This window comes from Hemitrygon akajei, chromosome 2 (genome assembly GCF_048418815.1).
Source record: "Hemitrygon akajei chromosome 2, sHemAka1.3, whole genome shotgun sequence".
In the NCBI taxonomy this organism is placed as follows: domain Eukaryota; kingdom Metazoa; phylum Chordata; class Chondrichthyes; order Myliobatiformes; family Dasyatidae; genus Hemitrygon; species Hemitrygon akajei.
In genome coordinates this window covers 211,960,036-211,974,541 of record NC_133125.1, presented here as the reverse complement: position 1 = coordinate 211,974,541, position 14,506 = coordinate 211,960,036, and the positions used below count along the sequence as shown (strand labels likewise).

Genomic DNA, 14,506 nt, shown 5'->3' with positions numbered 1-14,506 from the left:
TATAGTGTCAAGAAACCTTCCTGAACACACCTAACAAACTCTACCCCATCAAAACCCCTCACTCCAGGGAGAGGCCAATCAATATATGGGAAATTAAAATCTCCCATCACAACAACCCTGTTATTATTACACCTTTGCAGAATCTGTCTCCCTATCTGCTCCTCGATGTCCCTGTTACTGGTCTGCAAAAATCATCCTGTAGAGTTATTGACCCCTTCCTATTCCTAACTTCTACCCACAGAGACTCCATGGACAACCCCTCCATGACTTCCTCCTTTTCTGCAGCCGTGACACTATCTCTGATCAACAGTACCACGCCCCCACCTCTTTTGCCTCCCTCTCTGTCCTTTCTGAAACATCTAAAGCCTAGCATTTGAAGTAGCTTTCCTGCCCCTGCAGCATCCAAGTCTCTGTTATGGCCACAACATCATAGCTCCAAGTGCTGATCCACGTTCTAAGCTGATCCGCTTTGCTCATAATACTCCTCACATTAAAATAGACACATCTCAAACCATCAGTCCGAGTGCATCCCTTCTCTATCACCTGCCTATCCTCCCTTTCACACTGACTCCAAGCTTTCTCTATTTATCAGCCAACTTCCCTTTCCTCCGTCACTTCAAAGAGGTCCCAATGATCCAGAAATCTGAATCCCTGCCCCCTGCTCCAATCCCTCAGCCATTCATTTATCCTCCACCTCGTTCTATTCCTATACTTACTGTCACACGGCACAGGCAGTAATTCCGAGATTACTACCTTTGAGGTCCGGCTTCTCAACTTCCTTCCTAACTCCCTGTAGTCTGTTTTCAGAACCACTTCCCTTTTCCTACCTATGTCGTTGGTACCAATGTGTACTACGACCTCTGGATGTTCTCATTCCAACTTAAGGATATCGTGGACACGATCAGAAACATTCGGGATCCTGGCACCTGGGAGGCAAACTAGAATTCGCGTATCTTTCCTGCATCCAGAGAATCGTCTGTCTGACCCCCGAACTATAGAGTCCTCTATCACTGCTGCCATCCTCTTCCTTTCCTACCCTTCTGAGACACAGGGCCTGACTCTGTGCCAGAGGCACGACCACTGTTGGTTCCCCCAGGTAGGCTGTCTTCCCCAACAGTACTCAAACAGGAGTACTTATTGTTAAGCCGTACAGCCACGGGGGTACTCTCTAGCATCTGCTTCTTGCCCTTCCCTCTCGTGACTGTTACCCACCTATCTGTCTCCCCAGGCCCCGGAGTGACTACCTGCCTAAAGGGCCTCTCTATCACCTCCTCGCTCTCCCTGACCAGACGATGGTCATCGATCTGCATCTCCAGTTCCCTAACATCGTACCTAAGGAAGTGCAGCTCAACGCACCTGGTGCAGATGTGGCCGTCTGGGAGTCTGGGAGTCTGGGAGTCTCCAGGACCTCCCACATCTGACACCAAGCACAGAAAACCGTCCTCACACACATACTTCCTGTCTGTATTCTACAGATAACCTACCTCGCCTCTGCCCTTTATCACCCAAACCCCGTTGAGCCAAAGCCTTCCTACTCTGTCTCTCTCTACTCTGATGCCCGCTGTATTAATCTGTCTTCTCTTTAAACAATTCTCGCCATTCTCACAGGCCGACCTCCACGCGTTTGCACAGTCGCGCCCCGTTCAAACCGCTGAAGAAATAACAAGGCTGATGAGCTTCGAGCATGGGTCAGTACATGGAACTACAATGGTGTGGCCATCACAGAGACAGAGACTTGGCTGTCACCAGGGCAAGAATGGTTGCTAGATGTTCCAGTGTTTAGATATTTCAAAAGGGGCAGTGGGTGGTAAATGAGGTGGGGGAGTGGCATTGCTAATTAGGGAGAGTATCACAGCTGCAGAGAGGGAGGGTGTCATGGAGGGATTGTCTACTGAGTCAGTGAGGGGGGAGGTTTGAAACAGGAAGGGAGCAATCCCTCTATTTGGAACATTCTATAGACCCTCCAAAAAGCAACAAAGACACTGGGGAACAGATCGGGAGGAAGATTTTTAAAAGATGCAAATATAACAGGGTTGTTGTCATGGGAACTTTAATTTGCTTAACGTTGATTGACACCTGCTGCGTGCAAGAGGATTATATGAGGTGGAATTTGTTCGGTGTGTCCAGGAAGGATTGGTGTACAGTCTGTGAACAGGCTGAATAGAGACACTCGCTGATGAGGGAGCTCAGTAAATTTGGTTGATTGTTGGGATGAAGGGCTTGTCTTCTGAGGAAAGATTGATCAGGTTGGGCCATGGTCCCTGGAAAATGAAACTATTTGGCAGTGAAACTATCCTCTGAGACAAGAGGACCAAATCACAAGCAAGAGAAAATCTGCAGATACTGGAAATCCAAGCAACACACACAAAGTGCTGGAGGAACTCAGCAGGCCAGGCAGCATCTATGGGAAAAAGCACAGTCGATGTTTTGGGTGAGGCTGTGCTGAGAATGCTGTGCAGAGCTTTGTTCTCATTATCTAAAACAAGATATATTCACAGTGTAGTCTGTCCAAAGGTTTGGTAGGCTTACCAGATTAATAACTGTGAGAGTTATCATAGCATGAAAGATCAGATAGTTTAGTTACTTTTTCCTTTGCAGTTTAGAAAACAGTGATTGAACTTGTGTGTTCAACTAATGTCCAACTGGCTTCACAGGGCCAGAGGTTTCCATCAGATAACAGAACAGAACAGAACAGGCTCCTTGGACAACAATATCTGTGGCAACCAAAATGCCTAATACAACCAATCCCATGTAATTGCCTGTGGTTCATATTCCCCATTCCCTGCTTGTTCTTTTTCCTGTCTGAATGTATTTTAGATATTTTGTTTGTACCCACTCCTCTCAGTTACCTTGTGACACATTCCAGATAATTTCCTCCTTCACCCTAATCCCATGTCCTCTAGTACTTGAGATTTCCACCTGGGAGGAGAAAGCTCTGACTAGCTAGCCTATGTATGCCTGTCATATTTAAAATACTGTACTTCAATCAGGATACCTGTCGGCCTCCAACACTCCAGAGAAAACAATCTATTTGTCCAACTTTGTGCTGCAGTTGAGACTCTGAGACAACATTCTGTTAAACCATTTCTGCCCTCTCTCCTCCACTGCCCCCACATACCTTCTGTAACATGGCACACAGAATGTTCCAGTTGTGATCTGACTGAAGTTTTGTGCAGCTGCAACATGACTTCCCGGCTTTTCTGCTCGACGTCCCAACAGGTGAAGGCAACAGTGCTGTAAGCCACCTTTACCACCCTATTTACCTGTGTTGCCACTTGCAGGGTGCGGTGAACTTGCACCATAAGATTGCTCTGTACATCAATGCTTTTGAAATCATGGAATAGTACAGACTAGGAATGAGATTTTTTACTCTCAGTGTCTATGCTGAATTAAGCTAATCCCTTCCACCTGTACATGATCCACATCCCTTCATTCCCTGCACATTCATTTGTCTGTCTGAAAGTCTCTTGGATGCCACTGTCATAACTGCTTCCAACACTCTACCAAGCAGTCTTTTTCAGTCCCATACTGCTCTCTGTTTAAAAAAAAATGTCCTGCATATCCCTGTAATCTTTTTCTTGTCACGATTTGACGTTTCTACTGAGAGGACAAGGTTCTGACTGCCTTCCTTATCTATGCCTCTCATAACTTTTTAAACCTCTGTCAGGCATCCCTCCAGCCTATGATACTACAAAGAAAGCAATCCAAGTTTGTCTAACCTCTCGTTATAGTTCATACCTTCTAATCCCGGCAATAGGTACATTTAATGTCAAAGAAATGTATACAATATACATCATGAAATTCATTTTCTTCACAAACATCCACAAAAAACAGAGGAGTGCCCCAAAGAACGAATGACAGTGAAATGTCAGAACCCCAAACTCTACACCCCCTAGCTCCCCCCTCCCACGCGCAATCAGCAGCAAATCAATGACCATCCCCCGTCCCCCACCAGCAAAAAAGCATCGGCAACCCCACCGAGCACTCAAGTGTGTAGCAAAGTGTCAATAAAGACACAGACTGGCAGTACCCCGAAGACTACTCGTTCACCCGGTATTCGACATACCACAGGCTCTCCCTCTCCCCAAAAGGGAAAAAAGAGCTGTGTCCCTGTTTCACAGTGAGAGAGGAGATATTACAAAACAACTCGCTGATTTATGGTGTTAAAAGTCTGTTGCATCACTTTTTTTGAGCTCTGTCCCCAAAGAACTCGGGTCTCTGGTCACACACAGCCAGCTCGCTGCTTTCGATCTTCCATCTCCCACGACGCACCAGGCGGCAGAACCAACTTCGAGTCCGCCCGCCTCCAGAGCCACGAAAATCCAGCACCCAGCAGTCTTCTAGGCCACGTCCTTGGCATATCGCTCTTCTCTCCTTATAGCTCAAACCTTCTAATCCAGGCAGCATCCTGGTACACCTCTTCCACATCCTCTCCAAAGACACCGTATCCTTCCTGTAATGGGACAGGCAGAACAGCACATCAAGTTCCAAGTACTGCCTAGACAAAGTTTTACAGACTACCACCAGCACCTCCTCCTCCTCATCATCCTCCTCATCCTTGTCCTCCTCTGTCCTCTTCCTCTTCCTCCTCCATCCTCCACCTCCTCCTCATCCTCCTCCTCCTTCGTCCTCCTCGTCGTCCTCCTCCTCCTCTTAATGGCAGTAGGCAGTCCAACTTAAAGGTGCATTCCCACCACCGACTGCACTGGAGTGTGTTGTAGAGAGGTGGGAAATAAAACCCCTTCTAGTTGTTTATCAAATGAAAACTAAATTACCCCAAAGGGCCCTATTGTTTGTAAATAATGAAAGACAATATTGTGAATTCAATTCAATTCAATTCCATTACTTAGTAAAGTTTAGAAAAATGAAAAATTTCAAAAACCAAAGCTAGTCGTGCAGCCTGCATTTGCTTTCTTTCAATCTTCACATTGTAAAAGAATATGTTCTACTCTTTCATAGTGATAAAGCCTACACATCCCATAGTGATGTTTTCCAACAAGATACAAGGAAGAATTAAGCATAGTATGCCCAATTCTAAGTCGTCAATATAATTCCTTACCTTCTTGTTTTACCCCTTCTCCCATCAATCCAACAGTTTTGTGTATTCTGTAATCATAACTTATGCCCATTATCCCATGTCTTGCCATAATCCTCTAATTCATAACCCCACCAACCCCAGAGATTCTGATTTGTTCAGTGGAAGGTCTGTATCCACAGATGAACTTTTAACAGCTTTTTTGGCCAAACAATCAACCTGCTCATTCCCCTCAACACCTCTATGTGCAGGGACCCATAAGCAGAAGACATGTAGACCAATGCTTTGAATATGAAATAAAGTTTGAAGAGCTTCCAGCATTAAATCTGACCTACTGCTAGAATGAGCTGTTTTAAGAAAAAGAATCTAAGCAAATTATAACTTTACAAGGACAAATTTCCTCCACCCACTCTTAGCCACACAGCCAGAATCAAGTACAGATCTTATTAAGTTTAATAGAGCTGTATCATGACTTCCTGACTCCTGTACTGTATGCCCCTAGTGATGAAGGCAAGCATTTCATACACACCTTTTTTTGCCACACAATCTATTAGCATTGCCACTATCAGGAAGATTGGACTTGGACCCAAAATTCCTCTGTACATCAATGCCAATAACTGTATCTTTTCCACTTGCACTCGACCTTCCCAAGTGCAACACCTCACTTGTTCAGATGAAACTCTATTTGCCATTTGTCCGCTCAGATCTCCAAATGATCTGTGTCCTACTCTATCCTTTGACAACTTACTTCATTACCCACAATTCAATTCAACCAATATTTGTGTTGTCTGCAAAGTTGCCAACTCACCTATCTGCAACTTTGTCTCAGTCATTTATATGTTGTATATATACTGTGTTTACAACTCCCCATGGATCCTGTGCATCTCAGAGTGTTCCAAGGTTCATTTACTATCAAAGTTCACACTCTGAAATTCTTCTTCTCCGATTAGCCATGAAGCCACGAAAGAAAAGAAAGATGACATGATCTTCAAACCCCAAATCCCCCCTCCCACACAAAAGAAGCAAACAGGAACAGAATAAGCACATCAATCTCCAAATCCCTCCTCCCACACAATAAAGAACAAAATGGGAACAGGCACATCAGCCCCAAAATCCCCCTCCCTAAAAAAAAATGAGCAAGATCAGGTGAAAAACACAGAATATTAAAAAGCTACAGAACTGAAAAAAGAATTCTAGTCCAAGTTCACATCCAAAACACAGAAAACTTGGGTAACACTCTCCAGGCAAAGCGACAGGCCTTTCCCTCTCTGGCAGCGATCGATCCAGAGACAGGCAGCCGGTGCTCACCCTCCACATTCACCTCAATCTGAATCATCGGGATCAACCCACCATGAGAAGCCGTTCAGTTTCCTTACTAAAGCCCATGTAGTCAACATCCACTACTCCACTGTTATAAATCACCTTCTTCACCTCCTCAAAAACCTCAATCAAATTTGCAAGACATAACAAGTACTGCACACAAAGCCATCCAGATGCGAGCAAATCCAGTCCCAGAGAATACTCTCCAATCGCTTCTCCATCACTGATGTAAAATCCATCGGCTATCATGGATTCGTTCTTGAACTATGGAACAACATTCACTATCTCCAATTCTCCTGCATTCCACTATTACCCTCTGTCTTCAGTGGGCAAGACAGAGCAAGGAGTTTTGTCAAAATGCCAGAAATCCCAGAAATTTCCTCTCTTGCCTCTCTCAGTTACTGGTGGTGATGAATCAGCATATGGAGGGAAATTGAAAATTAGGCTGAGTGGTGTCATAGCAACAACCTCTTTAACAACCTCTTAATGTCAGCAAGACCAAGGAACTGATTGAAGACTTCAGAAGAGGGAAAGCAGAGGTCCATGAGCCAGTCCTCATTGGTGTATCGAGGTGAGAGGGTTAGCAACTTTAGATTCCGGAGTGTTACTATTCTGGAGGACATGTCCTGGACCCAGCAAGCAAATGTACTTGTGAAGAAAGCACGGCAGTGCCTTTTCTTCCTTAGGAGCCTGCTGAGATTCAGCGTGACAGCAGAATCAGGTTTATTATCACCGGCATGTGACGTGAAATTTGTTAACTTAGCAGCAGCAGTTCAATGCAATACATAATCTAGCAGAGAGAGAGAGAAAAATAAATAAAATAAAACATAATAATAAATAAACAAGTAAATCAATTACGTATGTTGAATAGAATACATCGAAAATTTTGACAGAAGTTTATAGCTGTATGGCAGGAAATGTATTGACCGGCAGCAACATGACCTGATGTGGGAACACCAATGCCTTTGAACAGAAAATCCTGCAAAAGGTAGTGGATTTAGCACAGTGTATCATGGGTAAAGCCCTCCTAACCATTGAGCACATCTACATGAAACACCTTCGTAGAACAACAGCATCCATCATCAGAGATCCTCATCGCCCAGGCCATGCTCTTTTCTCACTGCTGCAGTCAGATAGAAGGTACAAGAGCCTCAGGACTCACATCACCAGGTTCAAGAACAGTTATGAGCCCTCAACCATCAGACTCTTGAACAAAAGGGGATAACTACACTCACCTGCCCATCCATTTGAGATGTTCCCACAACCAATGATATTTCCTTCGATTGCTTTTGTTATTTCATATTATTTATTGCTATTTATATAATTTTGCATTTGTACAGTTTGTTGTCTTCTGCACTCCACTGGATCTTTCACTGATCCTGTTACAGTTACTATTCTGCAGGTTTGCTGAGTATGTCTGAAGGAAAATGAATCTCAGTGTCTATATACGTACTCTGATAATAAAATTTACTTTGTATAGATCAGAAACAGAATCAGGTTTATTATTATCGGCATGTGTCGTGGTTTGTTAACTTAGCAGCAGCAGTTCAATGCAAAGCATAATCCAGAAGAAGAGAAAAGAGAATCAATCAATCAATTACAATATACCGTATGTATATTGAATAGATGAAAATCATGCAAAAAAATAGAAATAATACATATTCAAAAAGTGAGCTAGTGTTCATGGGTTCAATGTACAGTTAGGAATCGAATGGCAGAGAGGAAGAAGCTGTTCCTGAATTGCTGAGTGTGTGTCTTCAGGTTTCTGTACCTCCTAACTGATGGTAACAGTGAGAAAAGGACATGCCCTGGGTGTTGGAGGTCCTTACCGATGGGTGCTGCGTTTCTGAGACATCGGTCCTTGAAGATGTCCTTCCTGGGTACTTTGAAGACTAGTACCCAAGATGGAGCTGACTAAATTTACAATATTCTGCAGTTTCTTTCAGTCCTGTCAGTAACCCCCCCCCCCATACCAGACAGTGATGCAGCCTGTCAGAATGCTCTCCACAGTATATCTACAGAAGTTTTTGAGTGTTTTTGTTGACATACCAAATCTCTTCAAACTCCTAATGATGTATAGTCGCTGTCTTGCCTTCTTTATAACTGCATCGATATGTTGGGACAAGGTTAGATCCTCAGATATCTTGACGCCCAGGAACTTGAAACTGCTCACTCTCTACATTTCTGATCCCTCTATGAGGATTGGTATGTGTTCCTTCGTCTTACCCTTCCTGAAGTCCACAATCAGCTCTTTTTTCTTACTGACGTTGAGTGCAAGGTTGTTGCTGTGACACCACTCCACTAGTTGACATATCTCACTCCTGTACGCTCTCTCATCTCCAACTGAGATTCTACCAACAATGGTTGCATCATCAGCAAATTTTCAGATGGTATTTGAGCTATGCCTAGCCACACAGTCATGGGTATAGAGAGAGCAGAGCAGTGGGCTAAGCACACACCCCTGATTTACACCGGTAGTGATCGTCAGCGAGAATGAGATATTATCACTAATCCACACCTATTGTGGTCTTCCGGTTAGGAAGTTGAGGATCCAATTGCAGAGGGAGGTACAGAGGTCCAGGTTCTGTAACTTCTCCGTCAGGATTGTGGGAATGATGGTGTTGAATGCTGTGTATAATCAATAAACAGCATCGTGACATAGGTGTTTGTATTGTCCAGGTGGTCTAAGGCCGTGTGAAGAGCCATTGAGATTGCATCTGCCGTTGACCTATTGTGACGATAGATCCCACAGGCCCTGGCCATTTATCCACTTTACTTCTCTTTGAAAGACTCAAAACCACCATCTTCTTTATTTCAAAATGTCCTGGCACAGTAGGATTTCACAGAGTGATTTCACTATCTTCCATTATCTAATCCTCAGTGAACAACTTTTGTTACCCTTTTGCTTTTAACGTATGTAAAAAATGCCTTTGTATTTTCATTATACATAATTGCCAATGGCATTTCATGTCCACTTTTTACCCTCCTTATTCTTTGCTTGTGTTCTTTCTGACGTTCTTTATATTCCTGAAACATCCGGTCTGAATTCAGCTTCCAAATATTTAATGTGTTTCATCAGGTAGCATCTATGGAGAGAGAAACAGTGAACGTCTCAAGTTGATGAACTAGGAAAGGCTAGAAGTCGATAAACATGATTGCAAGCAGCTTTAATACATGTGTTATGAATTCATGTTGAATTTTTCCTGACGACTATTATTTCTTCATCTGTCATTAACTACAGGTTCAGGGAGTGAACCTCGGATTCAGATGAAGGGATACCATGGAGTGGGAATCCAGCTTGTGTGTAAATCCAGTGGATGGTATCCTGAGCCAGAGATCCAGTGGATCGGTGGGGATGGAAATGCATTAACAGAGGCTGAGACAAAGTACCACAGAGACTCGGGTCTTGTAAATGTTGAGAGCAGTGTTGGAGTAACGAGGCAATCGTCAGGCAAACTGAAGTGCATTATCAGGAGCCAACATTTGAAAATAGAACATACGGCAATTATTACAATATCAGGTTTGTAAATTATGATGTTTGATCATTGAAGGAGAAAGGTGATCTAATTTCTACTGAAAACCTAACTACCAAAGAATACTTTGCCTCCATAATGTCTTTGCCAAAATCTTATGCCTGTTGAAGACTGTCCCTTGTATTTAAACAAAGTTAACTATTTGTGCAATTTTGCTGTTTGTATATCTTTTAAACCTGGCACACCATTAAAGGCCAGTTGATTCCACAACTTCTCCATTTGGGTTGGACATCAACACAGGTATTTTCAATCCTTTGATACTCAGGTGAAACATAAATTCCATCTGAGTGGATACAACTTGGAACATTTCCAAAAATGTTGGCATTACAAAACATTTCCCAAAGCATTAGCATCTGCTTCATTGACCTACCTGTGAACTATTGACATTGCTATGCCCAAGATGAAAGTTCTGTTGATGTTGCAGCTATGGTCCGATTTAAAGAAAATCTATAAAAATAATCATCCAGATTACTACTGAAAACTTGTATAAGTTGGTCCAGGCTAATACAATCAGAGTGGAATTCCTGGCTAAATGATCAGTGTGGGAAAACCCCTCATAATTTTGTATACCTCTGTGGAATCTCCCCTTAATCATCTACATTCCAGTGAATAAAGCTCAAAGCAATTCAATCTCGCCCCATAACAGGGGCTCAGGTTTCGGTAAATTCCTTGTAAATTTTCTCTGCACTCTTTCAATCTGATTTACATCTTTCCCGTAGGTAGGTGATCGAAACCGGACACAATACTTCAACTTAGGCTGCACAAACATCTTAGTCAATTTCTACCAAACTTCCCACTCTTGTACTAAATACATTGATGTATGAAGGCCAATATCCCAAAAAGTTTTTATTATGACCCTTTTCTTTTCAAATTTTTTTTTTCATTTTTTGAAACACCACTTTCAAAGAATTATGGACTGTATTCCCAGATCCCTCTGTTCTACTACACTCCTCAGTGCCCTACCACTCACCGTGTAAGACCAACCCTGGTTGGTTCTACTGAAGTGCAACACCACACACTTGTCTGTATTAAACTGCATCTGCCATTTTTCATCCCATTTTTCCAGGTCTTCCAGATCTGCTGTAAACTCTGATCATCTTCATAACTGTTCAGTAACCCCCAATCCTGATGCCATCTCTAAATTTGATGATGTATTTTACCACATTATCATCCAGTTTGTTGATATGGATGACAAACAATAATGTACCCAGTATCGAGCCCTGTGGCAGACCACTAGTAACAGGTCTCTAGTCATCTAGGCAGCCATCTACACTGCTCTCTGGCTTCAAACAAGAAATCAAAGTCTCTTGCAATCTTGAAAGCCAAGCGACTGAACCTTCTTCACCAAACTACAATGCACTACCTTTTCAAAGGCCTTGCTGTAGTGTATGTAGACATCATCCACTGCCTTGCCTTCATCAACTTTCTTTGTAACTTCCTCAAAATCTCTGTAAGATAGGTTAGACAAATTTATCACACACAAAGCTGTATTAGCTATCCTGATCAGTCACTGTCTATTCAAATACTTTTATATCTGGCCCCTTAGAACTCTTCCCAAAAACTTCCCAGTACTGACGTCAGGCTCATATGCTGATAATTTCCTGATTTATTCTTAAACAGCAAAACAACATTAGTTATCCTCCAATCCTCTGGCACCTCACCCATGGCTAAAGATGTTTAAAATATCTCTGCTGGCACCCCTGTAATTTCTGCATTAGCCTCCCACAGGGTCTGAGAGAACATCTTGTCAGATCCTGTGATTTATCCACCTTAATTTGCCTCAAGAGAGCACACACCTCCTCCTCCGTAATCTTTATCAGGTCCATTAACTCACTACTGCACAGCCTCACATCAATAGCTCCTGTCTCTCTCTCTCTCTCTCGAGTAAATACTGATGCAAAAATCCATTTAAGATCTCTTACATTTCTGTCAGCTCCATGCGTGGATACCACTCTGTTCTTCCACATGTCTTCTTTCAGCCTTCCTGATTTTCTTGCATTTCTTTCACTCCTCGAGTACCTCATTTGTTCCTGCCTGCCTATACCTGTGATGTACCTCCTTTTTCTTCATTAGGACCACAATATCTTAAAAATAATGCTCCCTAAACCTATTATCCCTGCCTCTTATTCTGACAGGAACAGACAATCTCTGTACTCTCAAAGCTTCCCTTTTGAAAGCCTCTCACTTAACAAGTACACCATTCCAAGAAACACTCTGTCATCATCCACACTTGCCAGAACCTGTTTGATACCATCAAAATTGGCCTTTCTTCTATTTGGATCAGACCTGTCCTTTTCCATAATTACTTTGAGACTAATGGCATTATGATCACTAGATGCAAAATGTTCCAACAGAAACTTCTGTCACCTGCCCTGTCTCATTCCCTAATAGTAGATCAAGTGTCACACACTCTCTCTTCTGGACTTCCACGTAGTGATTAATGAAACTTTCTTGAGCACATCTGACAAACTTTTTCCCATCCAGCTGTTTTACAGTATGGGAGTCCCAGTCAATATGTGGAAAGTTAAAGTCACCCACTATCACAACCATTTGTTTCTTGCAACAGTCTGCAAACTGTCTACAAATTTGCTGCTCTACATTATAGACTCATTGAGAAGTACAGCACAGAAGCAGGTCCTTTGGCCCATCTAGTGCAAGTTAAAAATATTTAAATTGCCTGCTCCCATCAACTTGCACTGGGACAGTATCCCTACCATCCATGTACCTATCCAAACTTTTCTTAAACATTGAAATTGTTATCCCATGCACCACTTGTGTTGGCAGCTCATTCCAAAATCTCACGACCCTCTGAATGAAGAAGTTTCCCCTCATGTTCTCCTTTAACTTCTCACCTTTCACCCTGAACCCATGACATTTGGTTGTAGTCCCACCCAACTCTGGAAAAAGCCCACCTGCAGTTACTTTATCTATAGCCTCATAATTTTGTACACCTCTGTCAAATCTCATCTCAATCTTCTATGTTCTGAAGTATGCAGTCCCCACCTATTCCATCTTTCCTTGTAATTCAAGTCCTCCAGATTCTTGTGAATTTTCTCTGTACTCTTTCAACCATGTTTACATCTTTCCTGCAAGTAGGGGTCCAAAGTTGCACACAATATTCCAAATTAAGCCTCACCAACACCTTAAACATCTTCAACGTAACATCTCATCTCCTGTACTCAATACATTGATTCATGAAGGCCAATGTTGCAGAAGCTTTCTTCATGGCTCTATCTACCTGTGACTCAACTTTCAACAAATTATGTGTCTGTATTCCCAGATCCCTTTGTTCTGCCACACTCCTCAGTGCCCTTCCATTCACTGTGTAAGACCTACCCCGGTTGTTCCTACTGTAGCGCCAAACGTACTTCTCTGCAATAAATTCCCTCCGCCATTTTTCAGCCGATTTTCCCAGATGATCAACTCCCCCTGCAAGTCATGATAAGCCTTCCTTACAGTCTACTACACTCCCAATCTAGGTGTTATCCGCAAATCTGCTGATCCAATTAATCACATTATCATCTAGATCATTGATATACTGTAGATTGCAAACAGCAAAGGACCCAGCACTGATCCGGTGGCACACCACTAGTCACAGGCCTCCAGTCAGAGAGACAACTCTCTGCTATCACTCTCTGGCTTCTCCCATAAAGCCAATGTCTAATCCAATTTACTACCTCATCCTGAAATCCGAGCGACTGAACCTTCCTGACTAGCCTCTCATGTGGGCCCTTGTCAAATGCCTTACTAAAGTCCGCATGGACAACATCAACTGCCTTGCCTTCATCAATTTTTCTTGAACAACTCAATAAGATTGGTTAGACATGCCTGACCACGCATGAAGCCATTCTATCCTTCATCAGTCTATGTCTATCCAAACACGGAGTCTGTAAAAAGAATTCCCCCCCCCCCGAAGTTTTCATGTTTTATTGTTTTACGACATTGAATCACAGTGGATTTAATTTTGCTTTTTTTTGACACTGATCGACAACAAAATCAATCATGTAAAGTGAAGACAAATTTCAACAAATTGATCTAAATTTATTTCAATTATTACAAAACAATTGATTGCACAATTATTCTCCCCCTTCAAAACTCCTCAAGCTCTGTCAGAATGCATGCTGATTATCAGTGAACAGCCATTTTCAAGTCCAGCCACAAATTCCCAATTGCGGTCTAGACTCTGACTTGGCCATTAACATTTTTAAGCTATTCTTGAGTAGCTTTGGCTTCATGCTTGGGGTCATTGTCTTAGTGAAAAACAAATCTCCCAAGTCACAGTTCTCTTGCAGACTGCATCAGATTTTCCTCCAGGATTTCCGTGCATTTTGCTGCATTCATTTTACCCTCAACCTTCACAAGCCTTCCAGGGCCTGCTGCAGTGATGCATCCCCACAGCATGATGCAGCCACCACCATGCTTCACGGTCGGGATGGTGTGTTTAGTCTGATGGCCAAAAAGCCCAATTTTGGTTTCATCAGACCATGGAACCTTCTTCCACCTGACTTCAGGTCCCTCACATGCCTTCTGGCAAACTCTAGACGAGATTTCATGTGAGTTTTTTTGAACAGTGGCTTTCAATTTGCCACTGTCCCATAAAGCTACGACTGGTGAGGCA

At 42.8% G+C, this 14,506-nt stretch overlaps 1 protein-coding gene across 2 annotated transcripts in view; it reads left to right on the top strand.

The window, feature by feature from the left end:
• The window catches only part of LOC140720575 (butyrophilin subfamily 3 member A3-like), a 68,285-nt gene that overhangs the window by 25,223 nt on the left and 28,556 nt on the right, over nucleotides 1-14,506 (top strand). For both annotated transcript variants that reach the window (XM_073035413.1, XM_073035419.1), the window contains one exon: nucleotides 9,597-9,875. In XM_073035413.1, coding sequence (XP_072891514.1) covers nucleotides 9,597-9,875 — 279 coding nt within the window. The remainder of the gene's footprint in view (nucleotides 1-9,596; nucleotides 9,876-14,506) is intronic.